Source organism: Notechis scutatus, chromosome 1 (assembly GCF_049901735.1).
Source record: "Notechis scutatus isolate UNSWTSFEM ecotype Mainland chromosome 1, rNotScu1.2, whole genome shotgun sequence".
NCBI classification, from domain to species: domain Eukaryota; kingdom Metazoa; phylum Chordata; class Lepidosauria; order Squamata; family Elapidae; genus Notechis; species Notechis scutatus.
Genome location: NC_142009.1, coordinates 13,211,744 through 13,232,054, shown reverse-complemented (window position 1 = coordinate 13,232,054; position 20,311 = coordinate 13,211,744). Strand labels below are relative to the sequence as shown.

Sequence of the window (20,311 nt, the reverse complement as noted above, 5' to 3'; positions counted from 1 at the left end):
GCATTCACATGGTTGTTGCAGAAGAGGCCATAAAAATTGGCCATGATCATTGGGCGACCTGCTTTAATGACCCCTGCAAATGGCAACCGTAGTTTTGGGCTCAATGACAGTCCCGAGTTGAGGAGTACAATACCTGTATGGCAAATCTCTCAAGAGTTTTCACATCTGAGGTAACTCCCCATTAAGCCTGGGAAGTCTTAATCCGTTTCAGCCTGGGTTTTTAATGCAGAATTCAGCTTTTCTTTTGAGACTGTGCATGGTTCCAGTCCAAGATCAGTTCAGACTTCTGTGTGTGGCATTGCAACAAGTCAGTTTTTTTCTGGGTTACATAGGGGGCCTTTAAAACTTCAAAAAGGCTCATCTCCTATTTAAAACGTGATGACTTTTCAAAACTGTCCCTCTATGGCCTCACTGTGTCTCCTGAGTTTTATTTACCCTAGAAGTTCTTTAAAAGAGAATGGTAGCTTGGTGGTTTTGCAGTCCTCCCCCTGGAGCTGCTCAGATTGCTTTATATTACATATTTATTTTACATATAACCTGACAAATGCAAACGCATATGATCTGAAGCAAAAAATTCAAACAATGACAGAAAGGGCAGGCCGTCTATTTTTCCATTTTCAAAGTGTGGAAATTACTTTGTTCTTCATTCTTAGTGTTACAGAAGTGGAGGAAAAGAAGGCAATTGTGGATTGAGGGGATGGAAAAGGCCGTCCAGAAGTATTCTGGTTGCCTTAAGCAAAGCTCACTCTCAATCTTCCCATCTCCGGAAGAGATGATAATAGCTCTCAGCAGGCTTCCCTGATCAGATGCAGTATTGGGACTGCCAAAAGCTCCATTAGCTGGGAATCGGGGTTGGTGCATATAGAGAGGGGACTAGGATAGAGAAGGTAGAAGTAGGATTACCAAAAGATAGGATGTATGGTAAGTATGACGTGCTAGGAATAAAATGGAAAACCTCCCCTGAAATTGCCAAACCTCAGTTTTGTCTGTTGCAACCATCAGCAACATTTTGGAATATGCAGCCTGGGTTTTTATTCCAGGGTGGTAACTTAGAGATTGAATTTGGGATCATCTGCATACAAGGATGTTTTCCAGACATGGGCATGTACAGATAATCCTCAAAATAATAATCCAGATAATCCAAAACAAAACCATTTGTTTTCTGACCATTTAAAGTTACAATGGCACCGAAAAAAGGGACTTATGGCTGTTTTTTCACACAGAGCAACTATTGCAACATTCCCCCATGGTCATGCAATCAAAATTTGGATGCTTGGAAACTGGTAACTGGCAACTGGTTCAGATTTATGATGATTGCATCATCCCAAGCCGCTTTTGCGAACTTCTGACAAGCAAAGTCAATGGGGAAGCCAGATTCACTTAACAATTGTGATGCTAACTTAACTGCAATTATTTATTTAATAATTGTGGCAAGAAAGGCCGTAAAATGAGGCAAAACTCACTTAACAACTATCTTGCTTAGCAAAATAAAATTTGGACCCAATTGGATTTGTGTCATAAGTCGAGGACTGCCTGTAATGCCTTGCGGAACCAACTCCATATTGCTTCTGCCTCTCCTGTGACCGACTGACACTGTAAGCTCCGAGGACAGGGGCTTATATATTATAAAGCACTATATTGAGGTTGGGCATCCCACAACTTTTGAAGCACAAGTAGCCTCCCTCCCAGTTTACAGCAACTGGATCACCCCAGCAGTTGGATCACCCCAGGATTTCCATCCCAAATATTTAGTAACAGAACAAAACACAATTTGGTATATTGCAAATTTTCATGTTCTTTTTTTTTTTTACATAATTTGAAGGTCACAGTCCATTGTAATAGAACAAACAGTCAAGAAATATGCTGTGAATGAAGAATAGAACGGAACAGAACAGAACAGAAGAGTTGGAAGGAATACAGAAGAGTTGAGATAGAATACAGAATAACAGAGTTGGAAAAGACCATGGAAATCTTGTAGTCACAACCCATTGCTCAAGCAGGAGACCTTATACCATTTCAGACAAATGGTTGCCCAGTCTCTTCTTAAAAACCCCCAGTGATGGGAGCACCCACAACTTCTGAAGGCAAGTTGTTCCACTGATTAATTGTTCTGTCAGGAAATTTCTTCTTAGTTCTTGATTGCTTCTCTCCTAGATTACTTTCGATCCATTGCTTCTTGTCCTGCCCTCAGGTGATTAGCCATGAAGGTTTATAATATATGTTTAGATGCCCTGATGTGTCTTCACTTGCAAAGATCCTAAGACTGCAAACTATTCCTGTGATATTCTATGGAAGTAAAAGTTGAAGAAGCAAAATAATATGCCGGTGTTTGAACTTTAGTGTTGGAGATTACTCTTGAGAATACTATGGACAGCCAAGAAAACCAACCAATGGATCATTGAACAAAACTGTCTCAAAGTTCTCATTCAAGGCACAAAAGTCCAGCCTCAAATTTTCTTCAGACATGCCAGTGTTTCTCAACTGTGGCCAGTTTAAGATGTGTAAACTTCATTTCTAATGAAGAGATGGTCTAGGGATGACATGATAATAGTAATTCCAATATCTTAAGGGTTGCCACAAAGAAATGGGGATCAACCTATCTTCCAAAGCATCTGAACGCAGAACAAAAAGCAATAGATGGAAACTAATCAAGGAGAGATCCAACCTAGAAATAAAGAAAATTTCCTGATGCAAAATCAGTGGAATAACTTGCCTTCAAGAAGTTCTGGTTGTTGGAGGTTTTTAAGAAGAGATTGAATTGCCTGGTATAGTATAGATCTCCTGGTTGAGCAGAGGGTTGGACTAGAAGACCTCCAAGGTCCTTTCCAACTCTGTTATTCTGTAATCTATCTTAAAGTTGTCAAGGTTGAGAAACACTACATTATGCCCAAATCCAGCTCTGATGCTGGGAAAAGTGGAAGGAAAAAGAAGATGTCTATGGAGATTCTCAGTCATCCAAGTCATGGATGTCCCAAAGATGCTTTTTCAGGTGGCAACGGGGCTTTGTTGTTTTGCTTTGAAGATGTTTGGCTTCTCATCCAAGAAGCTTCTTCAACACTGACTGGATGGTGGGAAATGGAATACAAATATAACATGGAATAATAATCCTTCCATTCCCCACCATCCAGTCAGAGCTGAAGAAGCTTCTTGGATGAGAAGCCAAATGTCTTCAAAGGAAAAGAACAAAGTCCAGTTACCTCCTGAAAAAGCACCTTTGGGAAAAGAGAAGAAGAGGACAACTAAGAGCAAGGTGGATGGACTCAGTTACAGCAGTGACAAGTGCTTCATTAGAAGACCTGAAAGGACCAGGTTCTGGAGAAGGTCTAGGGAATTAAGTCAGAGTCAACCTGATGGCACATAATCAGCAGCAATCATGAGCTAAGCGTTAATTCTGTGCAGTGCGTTCATTCTGATTCTTTAAATCATCTTAAGAAAGCTTAAAAACTGCTCCCACCTACCCAGCAACAGCATCTTTCACTTCCCTAGATAAGCTTTTGGAAAGTAGCAAAATGAAAGCCGAAATGTGACTCATGCTTCATCATTGCACGCAGAAATCCAATTTAAAATGCATTTCCCAGTCGCTCCTTTTCCCACTTTATTCTCCTAGATTAGGTCTGGATGAAAAAATAACAATAAACAAGAAGCATCGTTCTTTGCAGATTTTTTTTTAAATGGTTCCTTATAGAAAACTGGTGTTATTCTTCTAACCCTCCACCATTTGCATCAAAGAAAGAAAAAAAAAAACAGCTGCAGAAGGAGCTTCTAAGCATCTGTTTCTGTCTCAACTTGTTCAGACCAAGATCCGCCTGAAAGGGAAATAGCCCAAAAAAAAATAACCTTTGCCAGGAGTTTTTGGCTACTGTAATGGAGACTGTTGAGACATGTTGGGGATGTTCAGCTTATTTTAGAGTGGCAGGAAGCCCCAATTGTTGGTGTTTTCAGCCGTTGGGATTAGAAGGGATTTTTGAGGTGTGCAGGAGGGAGGAAAGTTGATGCGAAGCTGCAAGTTGTCAAACCCTGTTTGGAAATTGGGGGGAGGGGGGGAAACAACCCCACCAATCTCTCCACCATCTCTTTTAAGTCTGCACGGAATATATTATAAGGTGCTAACAAGCTGATGTCAGCACAATGGGATCCTGGTGAGCTACATCTCTGGGGTGTTTTCTTTTGCCCTTGCATCACAGATGAGCAGATGTCTCTCCTTCATATTAAGGAATCGGTTTGGGGAGGTAAAAGTGCACACTTGTTTACAGCAGCCCATACGAAAGCAAGGGAGTTTGCAGTGTGTGGCAACTTACGCATGGAAACCATTCCTGAGGTTTCCAAAGCGAAGCACCATCCAAAGAGATGTCTCGGTTCGCCTCTTCTGAGCCTTGCAGGATTTGAACCCTTGCAAATGAATAAAAAGGGAAATCTGTGGCCAGTCTGCGAAAAGGTAGGGGGTGGAAAATTGGGGGTGGGGAGGAAGACGTGGGGTGGGTTGTTTTTTTTTCCAGGATATATGCGGGGGTGGGCTGCTGGGGGTTCGCAGGGGTTCAGGAGGACCCCTAGCTAACATTCTGCACAGTTTGGAGAACCCCAAAATCCCACTCCTGGCTGGCCCCTCCCAGGAGTCCCCACATGGCCCATTTTAGATGCAGATAAGTACAGGGCACTTATGGGCACTTACTTGCGGAGGCTCATGGAGGGCAAAAATGGGCCTCCCAGAAGTTCAGGAAGGTTGAAAATGGGCCCGTTTCCAGCTTCCAGAGAGCCTCCGGAGCCCGGGAAAGGCAAAAACGCCCCCTCCCATGGTGCAGGAGGCCAGCTAGGCCACGCCCACCCAACAACCAGGCAGAGAACCCCTTGCTAAAATTTTTGAAGCCCACCCCTGGATGTATGGGTCTTCAGATGTCCACCTGTAATGCAATTGGTAGTTTTTGCTTTTGTAGAGAAGGAGCGACAGATTGTTGGATTGAATAGGGAGTCATAGAATTGGAGAGGAGAAGGGACCTTGGAGGTCTTCTAGTCCAATCCCCATGCCCAAGGCAGGAATTCTTATGCTATCTTGGTCAAATGGTTGTCCCATCTTTTCTGGAAAACCTCCAGTGAGGGAGCATCCACGACTCCAGGAGGCAAGCAGGTCCGATGGATGAATTGTTCTCACGGTTAGGAAATTTGTCCTTGATTGTGCTCTGTATCGGGGGTCTCCAACCTTGGCAACTAACTTTAAGACTTGTGGACTTCAACTCCCAGAATTCCTCAGCCAGCTTTGCTGAGGTTGGAGACCCCTGCTCTGTATCATATCCACAACTGGATGGCTACGAGAGAGAGAGTAAGCTTGAAGGTTGTAAAATTTAGCTCTCTGGGGGCGTGCATAAGCGCACTAACCGTGCCTACCGTCCCTGTCCTATTGTTTCTTTTATTTTTCTTATATGTACCCATTTCATGTATTCATAACTATGTATATACTTATACCTATTATCTTGTAAGCAATTGACAAATCAAAATAAATGAAAGAAAGAATAAAGAATCGCCGCAGTTGTTAAGTTAGTAACATGGTTGTTAAGTGAATCTAGTTTACCCATTGACTGTGCTTGTCAGAAGGTTGCAAAAAATGGTGACATGATTCCAGAACACTGATATCATCATAAATACGAGTCACCTGCCAAACACCTTAATTTTGATTACTTGATCATGGTGATGCTGTAACTGTCGTAAGTGTGAAAAATGTTCATAAGTCACTTTTTTTCAGTGCCGTTGTAACTTTGAGCAGTCATTGAATGAACTGTTGTTTTGGACTACCTGTCATGTGAGGTTCCTCATATTAAACCCTGAAGGTACTTTTTGTTGCCAAGTGAATTTTCCTCCAGTTTGCAACCTTTCTCGCCATAGTTGTTGTTAAATGAATCACCACAGTTGTTAAATTAGTAACACGGTTGTTCAGTGAATCTGGTTTTCCCATTGACTTGTCAGAAGGTTGCAAAAGGGGATCACATGACCCCAGGACACTATAAGGGTCATAAATGTGAGCCAGTTCCCAAGGGTCTGAATTTTGAGTACGTGACCACGGGGATGCTGCGATGGTCGTTAAGTGTGAAAAACGGTCATAAGTCACTTTTTTCCAGTGCTGTTGTAACTTTAAATGGGCACTAAGTGAACCGTTGTGAGTTGAGGACTACCTGTATTAATGTTTATATACCGGCTTTCAACCTCCCCTCACCCCAAATAGTTCATGATGAAATGAACTTATAACTACTGTGAAGAATATTGTAAGCCATGTTTTGTTTTGCTTTTCTCTCTCTTTTATTTTTCCTTAACTCCCCCCTCTTTTCTTGCACTTTTTGCTTTGTCTTTGCTTTCTTTCTCTTTTTCCTCCCTTACTTTATATTAATTTATATTTCATGGACTCCACCTCTTCCTCATGGGCATCTTGCTGCCTTCGTCCCCATCTTTGTCAATTTTAAACCAGTTTACTATTGATTGTTGTATAAAAATATTGGTTTTTTTAAATTGATTGTAGGCTGCCTAAAGTCACCTCTAGCAAGACGGACAGCATATAAGTTTAATACAAATATTAGTTTATAGTAGTAATATTAGTTGCTCTCTTCTTTTTTTAAGGTTTCAATACAAATCATAAACAAGATAGTAGACAGAATCTGGTTGTAGCACAGCAGTGTTTGTCAAACTTAGCCATTTTAAGATGTACAGACTTCAACTCCCAGAATTTCTGAGCCAGCATCAACTGAAAACATTGGAAAAATGCTGGAAAATTTCACACTAGTTTTATTTCCCGCTTAGACCAGCCAAATCTGATATAAACCTTTATATGATTGCAGCTTCTTACAAATTCTGGTTGCCGTGCCATTTGCTGTTCGGCATGATTTAATTCCGTATTGGGAATTGAGTTGTATACATCGTAAAGTTGCCAAGTTTGAGGAATAGCGACTTCACGGTGATATGGATTGGGCCCAGAGCTTTAAGTATTTGTAGAAACTGAACACAAAAAGATCTGAATCTTCTTTTGAAAAAAAAATTGCGCACTTGAGCTGCTGCCTGAAAAGGCCAGATTTGGAATTTTCACAAGTCGTATTTTCCACTCTAGTGATATTCAGAGTGTAGCATATTTAGATTATCCTGACTTGCAAGCAGGGCTATGAAGCAATTATTTAGCTGCAATTGTTCAGGGTATTATAATCCTCCAAAGGTAGCTCATAATTACCTCACAATCTTAAACCCCCAATACATAATATATCAGAATTCATAATAGCATCAATACATTAGTTATCTAAAGTCTTCTGAAAAGATACTACCGTGTTTCCCCGAAAATAAGACCTACCCTGGAAATAAGCCCTAGTCTGATTTTAGTGTGCTCGTAATATAAGCCCTACCCCAAAATAAGCCCTAGTTAAAGTTGTCATCAGCGGGGGCATGGCCAACACCAGAGGCAGCAAGGGTGGGGTAGCCGATGGTGTTCGGCAGCTGCCGCACCCTGCGCAGCACAGGTGAGTTGATTACCTGTCCAAATAGCAGACAGAGGCAGACGCGGGGGGGGGGGGAGGCATGTGATCTGGATGGGCCACGGTAAAGCCAAGAGTCAGTGGGCCAGAGCAGACAGCTGGCCATGGGAGACTCATCAGGCGCGGTGGCACCAGCAGCAGGTAGAGGCATGCGGGGGAAGGCAGGCGATCCAGATGTGTTATGTGGGCCGCAGGCAAGCCAAGGGACATGAAGACAAGCCTGCAGCCGCCTGCCCATTCTGGCCCACCGACTCTCGGCTTTCCCACCACCCGTGCGGCGTGGCCAAGCACATGTCTCTCTCACCGCCTCTGCCTCCGTCTGCTGCTTGGACAAGTAATCAACTCACCTGCGTGGCATGGGCTGCACAGCCCCAGAGTGCATTGACCAAGGGACCAGTAGGCTGCAGTTGTTGCCGGACAACATCAGCTCCCACATGCTTTCCGTCTTTTGTGTGCACACTGGGAGGGGCACCCAGCTGGGCTGATCACCTTGATAACATATTTCCCTGAAAATAAGCCCTAATGCTTATTTTGGAGTCTTATTTTGGGTCTTTCTGGGGGGGGAAACATGGTAATAATACAGGTAATCCTCAATTTACAACCATTTATTTAGCAACTGCTCAAAATATACTGAACAGTAACCAAAAATAGTGACTTATGATAGGTCCTCACACTTATGATCATTGCAGCATCCCCATGGCCACATGATCAAAACTCAGGTGCTGGGCAACTGGCACATGTTTGTGACAGTTGTAGCATCCCTGGATCATGGGATTATGCCTTTTGCAACCTTCCGACTAGCAAAGTCAATGGGGGAAGCTGGATTTACTAACTGTCTCGTGATTCGCAGAACAACTGCAGTGATTCACTTTAGCAACCACGGCAGAACAATCGTAAAATCAGATGCAATTCACTCCCCAACTGCCTTGCTTAGCAACGGAAATTCTGTTCCCAATTGCAGTCATAAATTGAGGGGTACCTGTTAGATGGCTTTCACACATATATTGGGGAGAGAGCAAAGAGGGAACACCTTTTGATATAAGTATGACGACCCTCCCCCCAAACATACGTTTAAATGACTTAATATTAACTGAATAACGTGCTTTCCCCGAGGCAAAATTAATTTACCATGCTGCACGTACAATGGCAGTTCTGGAAAACAGCCAAGAAAAAGAGATCCATGCCTAGATGGCTTTTTCGTTCAACCCACCCCACATCTCCCCGCATTACGGCTGTCAATCAACCGGGGTAAACCAGTGATACCGGTTTTTCTGCTTTGAGTGGCTGAGGATTGAGCTGGGCTGAGAAGACAGGAAATGTTAAATGCACAGCTTCTATTAAAATGCAGGGGATATACCCATTAATTATTTAAACAGCCTCAGGAGGCTGATTAAGTCGCATTGGTAGATTCTCAGGCAAAATCTATTCCGCGATTAACACCTTAAATATTTCAATCCATTTTTCTACCTTTGTTTGGGTTTGTTGGTTAAGACAAGGTGCCAAAATCTGCTGGTGAAACTAGGTTAAATGCTTGGGGTGGGGTGAGAACTGACTAGCAAACCCCGGTTTTAAAATTCCCTTGATTAACCCTTTCAGCAGAGGTTGATGGCAGGGACATATATGCCCTAAATAAAATTAATAATGAGGAAGAAATGCTTCATGTCCTGACAAAGCTGTGTTTCTTAATATTCCTTATTGGAAGTTTTTGAAAAGTTTATCATTAAATCTACATTGTCCATATCCTAAAGAACATTAGAATCTGAGCTGAATTCCTTGAGACTTTTGATAAATTAAAGTATAATATGTACTTTGTGATAAATTAAGGTGATATACTGCATAGATGATACATAAGGATTTTTTGTTCCAAGTTGAGATCTTTGATAAGAAAGATAGTTCAGGAAAATATCCAATTAAAGCAAAGCTTTCCTCGGGGACAATTAAGGGTATAAGCTATTAAAATAGTAATTGTACCACACCCAAAATCTTTCTGTATAATGGATGCATGCATAGTTCGAAGGAAGTATTTACTGAACACAAATTACAGTCTGGAATCTGCCTGGTTTGATTAATGTTATGTTCACATATTTTAATAAGTAATAAATATATTTTTAGAAAGCGGGAATCTTCAGATAAATACAGCACAGTGGATTCTTCTTTTCCTTCAAATGAAGCATCTTCCTTAGCATATAATCAAATCCATGATTATATGTAGTCAGTGCTCAACAATCATGGAATAACATTTTCAGTAGTGCATTTTGAGAGGCCAAAAACCATTGCTTTTTCAATATCTTGCCACTGCATTGGGAAAAGAGAACATTCAAACTGTTACTCTCAAAAAATCACGTAAATGCTTAATATTAATTTTCATCTGCTACTTTTGGTGCCTCTTAAAAGTTGTGAGACTGTGCTTAAGCTAGACCGGTCTTTCAAAAAATGGCAACTTTAATATGTGTGGACTTCGGCTCCCAGAATTCCCCAGGCAGCATAAGGCCCTAAAGGAAAACTAGAGTTCGTGGTCTCTTGATTTTTAGTCCAGCATCTTCCCTGCTTCACCAAATTGACTCTCAAAATATTAGCAGATGATTGTTAACTTATATTGATTTAAAAAAAAAAGAAAAAAGGAACAGGAAGATTCTGAAAACCCCCCAAGAGATTTGGCTTGAACCTACTTATGCGATTACTGAATTTCTTTGCAAGGCTCTCCATTGTTCAGCTCCCCAAAAAAACCACAAGAAATCTTAGGAAAGCTCTAACGTTGGGAAAGGTAGAAGCAAAGAGAAGAAGGCCACCATCAGTAAGATGGATGGACTCAGTTACAGAAGTGATGGGCGAATCATTTCTTGATCTGTGTCTTCATATCCAAAGTACAATATCTTTGTCTTGCCGCCTGGATACATAAACCTTGCACATTTTCCTCTGCAAATCATTAAAGATAAAAGGGAAAGACACGGATGTAATATTAAGCATTGCTAAGCAAGACAGTTGTCGTGAGTTTTGCCCCATTTTACGACCTTTCTTGCCACAGTTGTGACGTGAATCTGGCTTCCCCATTGACTTTGCTTGCCAGAAGGTCTCCAAGGGGGATAACATGACCCCGGGATATTGCAACCGTCATAAATATGAGTCAGTTGCCAAGAGTCCCGATTTTGATCACATAACCAGGGGGATGCTGCAACCGTTGTAAGTGTAAAAAATGGTCGCATCACTTTTTTCAGTGCCATTGTAACTTTGAAGAGTCACTAAATGGTTATAAGTTGAGGACTACCTGTATATTATGCTGTGGTTACAAATAGAAACATTGCATTCTGGACCTGATGCCCTGCATATGAAGCAAAAGGTTATTCTGCCTTTAGAACAGAACAGAACAGAACAGAACAGAATAGAACAGAACAGAACAGAACAGAACAGAATAGAATAGAATAGAATAGAATAGAATTCTTTATTGGCCAAGTGTGATTGGACACACAAGGAATTTGTCTTGGTGCAGATGTTCTCAGTGAACATAAAAAGAAAAGATACATTCATCAAGAATCATAAGATACAACACTTAATGATAGTCATAGGGTAAAATAAGTAATCAAATCATGTTGGGAAACAGTCAATAAAAATAGGATACAAACAACAAAGTTACAGTCATACAGTCACAAGTGGGAGGGGATGGGTGATAAGGAGTGATGAGAAGGTTAATACTGCGTTTCTCATATAATAAGGCCGGGTCTTTTTTTTTTTTTGAGCCCCGAAAAAATGGCTAGGCCCCCCCCCCCCTTGCATCTTCGGGCGGGCGGCGACGGCTTGGATGTTGACCTCGGCGTTGGTGGGGCACTTCGTAGCTGGGTCAACGCAGGCAGCACCATATCCAGGTGTGCAACAAAAGTACTTCCTAATGGCAAGCCCCCCACCATTCCCCCCCCCATTTCGCATGTTTTAATATAGGCCTTAATTTGGGGGGAGGGGCTTAATTTCATTTCATGCCTATAAAACATGCTGGGACTTCCTATTGGGGGAGGCTGTATTGTTGGAGAAACAGGGTAGTAATAGTAGTGCAGACTTTGTAAATAGTTGGACAGTGTTGAGGGAATTATTTGTTTAGCAGAGTGATGGTGTTCGGGAAAAACTGTCCTTGTGTCTAGTTGTTCTGGTGTGCAGTGCTCTATAGCATCGTTTTGAGGTAGAAGTTTATGTCCGGGATGTGAGGGGTCTGTAAATATTTTCACAGCCCTCTTTTTGACTCGTGCAGTATACAGGTCCTCGATTGAAGGCAGGTTGGTAGCAATTGTTTTTTCTGCAGTTCTAATTACGGTACTCTCTGAAGTCTGCGTCTGTCTTGTTGGGTTGCAGAACCAAACTAGACAGTTATTAGAGATGCAGATGACAGACTCAATAATTCCTCTGTAGAACTTTATGGGAAGTAGGCCTCCAACCTGTTTTCTGTCTTAACTCCTTGACGTATGACCACAGACTGGGAGCAGAATTTACATCGCTTAAGTGAGGCAGTTATTAAATCTGTCACACCCACTTTTACAACTTTTATTGCCACCGTTGTTAAAGTGAATCACTGCAGTTGTTAAGCGAATCCAGCTTCCTCCAATTGATTTTGCCCGTTGGAAGGCGGCTGGGAAGATCAGGAAAAGACTGGTCACATGACTCTGGGATACTACAACCTTCCTAAGTACATGCCAGTTGCCAAATGCCCGAATTTTGATCACGTGACCGTTGGGATGCTGTATCTAAAGGCAGGGACCAAGTATAAGTCACCTTTTTTTAGTGCTGTTGTAACTTTGAGAGGTTGCTAAATGAATGGTTGTAGGTCGAGGACTACCTACAATGCCTTTTCTGTTCATCTAGTCTGTTTGGTACAGATAAATACATGATGTCCTAACTGACCATGGCTTTCTTCATTCTTCCCGTTTCCTTGTTTAAAAACTTAGCCGAGAGTTGGAGCCCTTCAGTCTACAACCTTTGTTGTGTCAGTTCTGAGCCTGTGCCTTGGGTTTTATTTATAGCTAGCTTGGAAGCTGCCACCACAGTTCCTCTTGCAAATATTTAGGTTGAATTGAAATGCAGCTTTTGGTTTCTCTGCTGCCCAGAATAATGGGAGAAAACAAATCAAAATACTTCGCAGAAACCTGTTTTTGTGCAAAGCAAAGAATGGAAAGCTAGCCAAAAGTTTCCAGTTTTGTTGCTTGCAAAAAGAAGGATCAGTCCAGCATTTGCTGAATGGAGAGCGCTGTGTGCTTAGCTTACTAAATAATCTAGTTCCCCTAACATTGTTTCCTTTAGGATTGGAGAATTAGGATGTTTCCAGTTTGGAAATGTTTAAGAATTCCTCGATTGATATCCCCAAATGTGCTTTTTTTTTTCCAAGAGGCAACTGGACTTTCTGGTTTTTCTTCGAAGACGTTTGGCTTCTCATCCAAGAAGCTTCTTCAGTTCTGACTGGGTGGTGAGGAATGGAATATAAATCAAGATCAAGTGAAGTATTAATACTATAAAGCCTTAGTAAGACCACACCTAGAGTACTGCATCCAGTTTTGGTCACCACATTATAAAAAAGATGTTGAGACTCTAGAAAAAGTGCAGAGAGCAACCAGGATGATTAAGGGACTGGAGACTAAAACATACGATGAATGGTTATAGGAACTGGGCATGGCTAGTCTAGTAAAGAGAAGGACCGGGGAGACAGGATAGCAGTCTTCCAATATTTGAGGGGCTGCCACAGAGAGGAAGGGGTCAATCTATTGTCTAAAGCGCCTGTAGGCCAGACAAGGAACAATGGATGGAAACTGAACAAGGAGAGATTTAACCTAGAAATAAGGAGAAATTTTCTGACAGTGAGAACAATCAACCAATGGAACAGAAGTTGCCCTCGGAAGTTGTGGAAGCGCCATCACTTGAGACTTTCAAGAAGAGATTGGACTGCCATTTGTCAGAAATGGTGCAGGGTCTCCTGCTTGGGTAAGGGGTTGGACGAGATGATCTACAAGGCCACTTCCAAATCTGATTATCTGTTATCTGTTAAATGGAATACAAATCTTTCCATCCCCAACCATCCAGTCAGAGCTGAGGAAGCTTCTTGGAGGAGAAGCGAAAGAGCTTCAAAGAAAAACCAGAAAAACCAGAAAACCCAATTGCCTCTTGGAAAAAAAGCACCGTTGGGACAACCATGGCCTGGATGACTGAGAATCTCCATAGACACTTGACTGATAGTGTTTTGAAAGTACAGGTAGTCCTCAAGTTATGAGTACAATTGAGCCCAAAATGTATGTTGCTAAATGAGACATTCGTTAAGTGAGTTTTCCCCCATTTTACGACCTTTCTTGCCACAGTTGTTAAATGAATTACTTGCAATTGTTAAGTAAGGAACCCGGTTGCTGTGTGAATCGGGCTTCCCCATTGGCTTTGCTGGTCAGATGGTCGCAAAAGGGGATTACTCTGGAACCATCATATATCTGTACCAGTTGCCAAGAACACAAATTTTGATTTACATGAGCACAGCAATGCTGTAAGTGTGAAAAATGGTCCTAAGTCACTTTTTTTAGTGCTGATCTAACTTTGAACAGCCACTAAACAACATTGTGTGAATGCAAAATTAGGTTCATTCATCTTCCTCTCATTCCTTTCAGCCTTCTGGTCTTCTGCGTGAAAAAACTTGGAAGCCAGACGTATGATTAAAATAGATCAGACTAAGAAGGAAGGCAATTCTGGTAGTCCTCAACTTATAACAGTTCATTTAGTGACCATTTGAAGTAACAATGGCACTGAAAAAAGTGACTTATGAGCATTGTTCACACTTACGACCATTGCAGCATCCCCATGGTCACATGGTCAAAATGCAAAATGCTTGGCCATTGACTCATATTTATGACGATGGTAGTGTCCCAGGGCCATGTGATGACCATTTGCGACCTTCTGACAAGCAAAGTCAGTGGGGAAGCCAGGTAACAACTGCAATGATTCACTTAGTCACTGCGGCAAGAAAGATCATAAAATGGGACCAAACTCACTTAACAAATGTCTCACTTAGCAACAGAAAGTTCAGGCTCAATTGTGGCCGTAAGTCGAGGACTACCTGTATACCACAGCAAAGAAAGAGCAGGAAATGTTTAGCAGTCTGTGCGTAGTTCGAATTATAATTTAGACCACACACAAATTGCTGCTCCCTGCACAGAATCTGAAAGAGGAATGTTCTGGAATGCACAACGTGTGGCTCAAGAACAGCGTTGCTCCCTCCCCCTTCCTTGGCGAGGATTAAAATGGCATTCTTTCCGTTGCAACCCTGCTGGGTTGATCTTTTATCCTTCCTTTCTTGTGGGGAATTTGGTCCCCTTCCTAAAACGATTCCGTAGGGTAAGTAAGGCCGAGAGGTGGCCTGTAGTTCAACGCCATCTGTCACGGGGCTTATACAGAGATTGAATTTGGAATTGCCCTAAAAAAAACCCACAAGATTACAACGTCATAGACTGGAACTGTTGAAAGGAACCGTGAAGATCATCTAGACCAGGAGCAGGGAAACGATGACCCTTTTATGAGTTCTGGACCTCAGTGCTTCCATGCTGGCTCGGGAATTCTGGGAGTTGAAGTCCACGGGTCCTAAAGGGGCCATTGCTCCTCACCTCTCATCTAGACCAAGGGTGTCAAATTCAAGGCCCGAGGGCTGGATGTGGTGGACAGGTACTTAGATCTGGCCCGCGAGGCCGCCCTGAAAATAGCGAAGGACCGGCCCGTGGTGCCTCTGACAGCAAAAACGGAGCTCGGGAGGGCACTCCCAAGCTCCGTTTTCATTGGCAGAGGGCTGCAGAAGGATCCCACCCCCAGCCCCTCCCGCGCCACCACGGGTGCCCCCCGACACGAGTGATGTCAAACTGACCGTGCCCATCCTGATCACACTACCCTGGCCATGCCCACCTGGCCCCCTGAGGTCAAATACTGATGCGGCCCTCAATGAAATCAAGTTTGACACCCCTAATCTAAACCACCCCTCCATCTGGGGCAAGAGTCCACTACTTACTGGATGGCCATCTGGTCTCTGTTGAAACACTACCTGCAGCGGATTGAGTTTGAACATTGTTTGTTTCTTCCCAACTGAAAGAATAAAATAAGCAAAGAAGGTCTGCTACCCCCACGCACCTATACCTAGAGGTTGCTTTGAGGCAGACGGGGTTGGGGTTTGGGGTTGCTTGCTATTCGTCTTGACAGGAAAGAGGTTAAAGCTACACCAGGGGTTTGCCTACACCCATTTTTTGGCTTTAATTAAAGAGGATGATTCAAGCCAAACTGAATTAAGGTGATTTGTTTTCTCCTGTACCGCCTTTGCTCTGCTTCTCTTCCTCCATTAACTGCCATGTTGCCTCCTTTCTCTGAAATACGTTTCCCCAGGCAGAAAAAATAAATAAAAAAGTATGAGTCATTTTAGGCGAGGAAAAATGCTAAGAAGAAGAAAAAAGAAAGATCAAGTTTCATAAATCAATTTCTCCTAAGCATTCACACGCAAGAGCAAAAAAGCAGAAGATGTTAACTGTGGGCCTGTTCCAGGTGGTCCTCGACTTACGACCACAATTGAGCCCAATATTTCTGTTGTTAAGCGAGACATTGGTTAATGTCTCTCTTGTTGAGTTTTGCCCTATGTTATGACCTTTCTTGCCCCAGTTCTTAAGTGAACCTGGTTCCTCATTGATCTTGCTTTTCAGAAGGTTGCAAAAGTCACATGACCCAGGGACACTGACCATCATAAATATGAACCAATTGCCAAGCCTCTGAATTTTGATCACAGAACCATTTAGGAAGCTGCAATGATCACAACTCACATTTTTCAGTGCCGTTGTAACTTTGAACAGTCACTAAGCGAATTTATTTATTTTATTTATTTATTTGTTTGATTTGCCAATTGTTTACAAGATAATAAGTATAAGTGTATACATAGTTGTGAATACATGAAATGGGTACATACAAGAAAAATAAAAGAATAAGAGAAACAATAGGACAGGGACGGTAGGCACGTTGGTGCGCTTATGCACGCCCCCTACAGACCTCTTAGGAAAGGGGTGAGGTCAATAGTAGACAGTCTAAGGTTAAAGTTTTTGGGGTTTGGGGAAGACTACAGAGTCGGGTAGAGTATTCCAGACATTGACCACTCTATTATTGAAGTCGTATTTCCTGCAATCAAGTTTGGTGCGGTTAACATTGAGTTTGTATCTATTGTGTGCTCTTGTGTTGTTATGGTTGAAGCTGAAGTATTCATTGACAAGTAGGACATTGCAATGTATGATTTTATATACCATGCTTAAGTCAGACCGAAGACGGCGTAATTCAAGGTTTTCTAGTTCTAGAATTTCAAGTCTGGTGGCATAAGGTATTCTACAACGAGTAGAGGAGTGGAGAACTCTTCTTGTGAAATATTTCTGGACTTTCTCAATTGTGCTAATATCAGATACGTAATGAGGGTTCCAGACTGATGAACTGTATTCGAGTATTGGTCTAGCAAATGTTTTGTATGCTCTGGTTAGTAGTGTGATATTACCAGAGAAAAAGCTACGTAGGATTAGGTTAACAACTCTTAATGCCTTTTTGGCTATGTAGTTGCAGTGGGCTCTAGCACTTAGATCATTAGAGGTGAGTATTCCAAGGTCCTTTACAGAGCTTGGGTCATCTGTTGTAAGTCAACAGTTTTTGAATGCCTTCTGTTTAAAGTAGAAATTTGGGTAGCTTAATGCTCACTCTTACAGAAGGCAAATTGATTTGCCGCCTTCTCTTCCTCCTCCCATCTCCCATCTCTTTCTTCTCTTCCTCCTTCTCCTCCTCTTCCTTCCTTCCTCCCTCCCTCCTCAAATTACACCCCAGTATGACCTCATTTTGACCCAGAGGCAAGAATCTCAAATCCTGAGCCGCTTTATGAAAGGGCACAATTAGTCATCCTGTGTTCCCAAATAATTTCTGAGCCCCATATGCTGATCTGAGAGGCAGGATAGTAGAGTGGGTATTATTCAAGTTGAGTCAGGTCAGTTCAATCCTATCAATGATTGCGGTTATTTGCACCTGTGGGGAGCCATACTTGTCGGGGTGAGAAAAACGGGTGAGATGTAAGAAATTTGGCAGTGATGATTCATTGTGTATTATAAATTTAATGGATAGATTTAAATGTGTTTCCTACACACTCCAAAGGCTTTCTTGAAGAGGGCATAAGGCAGATCATAACCTTCTGATAAACGTCCAGATTACTTAGATTACAAATTATTGTAATAATTCTCAGGACTAGAACAATTCCAAAACATCCGTTTGTTTTATTAGGCTATCAGAACCAAAGAAAATGTTCTCTGAAATCAAACCTGTTAATGTAACATTAAAATAGAGAAAGTTGTGGTTTTTTTCCTCAATTTTTTTTAGGGTGGCCGTTCTGAAACTGTGGTCTCAGAGGTCCCCGGAAGTTTTCATGGGGTCCATGAAGTAAATTATTTTAAAATATCCCGTTTTAATTTCTAATATTGATAGATGTAGTCCACATAATCCAGAATTCTGTGGGGTGCTCAAGCATTTTTAAGAACATAAAAGGTGTAGGAGAAGGAGTGGCAGAACCTGGGGGTGGGGGTGGGGGGGGTGGAGTCAAAAGAGGAATCAGTCTAGAATCCTTACATAGCCACAAACGGACTAAATCTAAACTCCCTTGAATCTCATGGACCATTAGCTAACTCCAACAGATGCTAATCATTAGTTGGGAAAATTCCTGTGCTGTTTAGCAATAAATCAGTTTAATTCACGTGTGTCAAACTCGCAATGTCACATGACATATCACGACGTTTCTCCCCCCCCCCTTCACGGAGCTGGAGTGGGCACGGCCTGTGTTTACGCATCCAGCCCACGGGATGACAGTTTGACATCCCTGGTTTAATTGGACCTTCACCTGTGGACCTGGTCTTTCACACCTGACAAAGGGGTCCTGAGATCAGAATGTTTGAGGGCCAGTGTTTTAAGGCATCCTTTCTGCAGGGCAGTCATGAGGCCATGGTCTAAAGCAAGGATGGGCAACTCTTGTCAAGTTTATAACCTGTAGACTTTAACTCTCAGAATTCCTGAGCCAGCAGGGCTGAGTCAGGAATTCTGGGAGTTGAAGTCCACAGGCTGTAAGGATGACATAGTTGCCCACCCCTTGTGTAAAGTTCATCGCTATGGGCGATTAGCACCCATGCTATTCAAGAGCTCCAGATACTGTAGTTATAAACCATCTTTTCCTTCTTTCTCATGACCAGAAGTGCACCCTTCCACCATTGCTCTAATGAACGGGGACAGCTTGCACGAGAACGGCAAGGAGGAGACCAGGCAAAATGACCATGAAGATCCAAACCATACAGACGACCAAGAGGTCATTGTCATCCAGGACACTGGTTTCACAGTTAAAGTCCATGTGCCAGCAGTAGAACCCTTTCCCCTACAAGTGAGTATTTCTACAAAGCCGTTTGATCTAACTTTCTCTGCAAGTCCCCAAATCCATCCGTTATTCCTTGTCTGACCTTCGGGTGCTTTGGAAAATAGGTTGACCTCTTCTTCTCTGTGGAAGCCCCTCAAATATTGGAAGACTGCTATCATGTCTCCCCTGGTCCTTCACTAGACGTAACTGTTCTTCATATGTTTTAGTCTCCAGTCCCCTAATCATCTTGGTTGCTCTTCTCTGTACTTTTTCTAGAGTCTCAACATCTTTTTTATAGTGTGGTGATCAAAACTGGATGCAGTACTCTAGGTGTGGTCAATTTGTTGCATGGCTACTTCCTGTTCCATGTGGAGTAATTAGAGAATAAATGAAGCTTTAGTTATCTATGGAGATTCTTAATCATCCTGGTTGTGCCAAAGATGCTTTTACCAAAAGGCAACTGGACTTTCTTGTGGTTTTTTTTTTCCTTTTGAAAACCTTTTGCTTCTCCTTCAAGAAACTTCTTCAGTTCTATTTAGAGGCTTCTATTTAATTTTTTTCAGGTGTTCTTCAAAGAAAATGTATGAAAATACACAAGCCCTCTCTGGGGTAACTGTAATCATGCCAAATCTACACTTCGCTTTCATCTCTTTCCTCTTTTAAGGACTGGAGACAATCTGAAAAGTTTAGGCTTCTGCAGATCTTGGCTTCTTTGGCAGTTCTGTTTACACAATCTTCTGCAGTTTGGCCAAAGTTCAAATAAGTGAGCAAGAAAGTAAATAATTCTCCCCCAGGTTAAATTCTTCTAGAGCAGTGTTGGAACTGATTGAATGCATTTTTGTTATAAAAAACAAGAAAAGCTGCATTTGGATGGAGTGACATGTTGAGGATTTTCTATACTATAGGGTAGACTTCAGAGAAGAGATTGAGGTACTCACAGATGTGCTGGCTGGGGAATTCTGGGAGTTGGAGTCCATACATCCTAAAAGTTGCCAAGGTTGAAAAACACAAGTGTAGACTATTCTGAAAGAGAGCCAGTTTGGTATAGTGGTTAAGGCAAGCAGACTAGAAACCAGGGGACTGTGACTTCTAGTCACTCTTTCTCAGTCCTAGGAAGCAGGCAGTGAAAATCAATTCTGACATGTTGCCAAGAAAGCTGCAGGGACAAGTCCAGGCAGTTGTCAGAAGTTAACACTGACTAAAAGACTCCCAAACACTCCCACAAAACCCATTCTGTGAGAGAACTTGTTCATACGTTGTGCTAAGTCATGGTTTGTTTAACTAGCCACAGCAGGCTATGTCCATCAACATATGAAGCTATAAAACCATAACAGCCAAGTCTCTGTAACATTATAGGCAAAAGCTAAAGAAAATATAACTTAGGAAAGCCAGACACATTTAAAGCCATTGTGTA

The 20,311-nt window shown here is 42.2% G+C and overlaps 1 protein-coding gene across 2 annotated transcripts in view; it reads left to right on the top strand.

Annotated features, from left to right (window-relative positions):
- The window catches only part of CLUH (CLUH binding protein of NUMT mRNA), a 94,669-nt gene that overhangs the window by 17,080 nt on the left and 57,278 nt on the right, over positions 1–20,311 (top strand). For both annotated transcript variants that reach the window (XM_087957316.1, XM_087957322.1), the window contains exon 2: positions 18,740–18,924. In XM_087957316.1, coding sequence (XP_087813442.1) covers positions 18,740–18,924 — 185 coding nt within the window. The remainder of the gene's footprint in view (positions 1–18,739; positions 18,925–20,311) is intronic.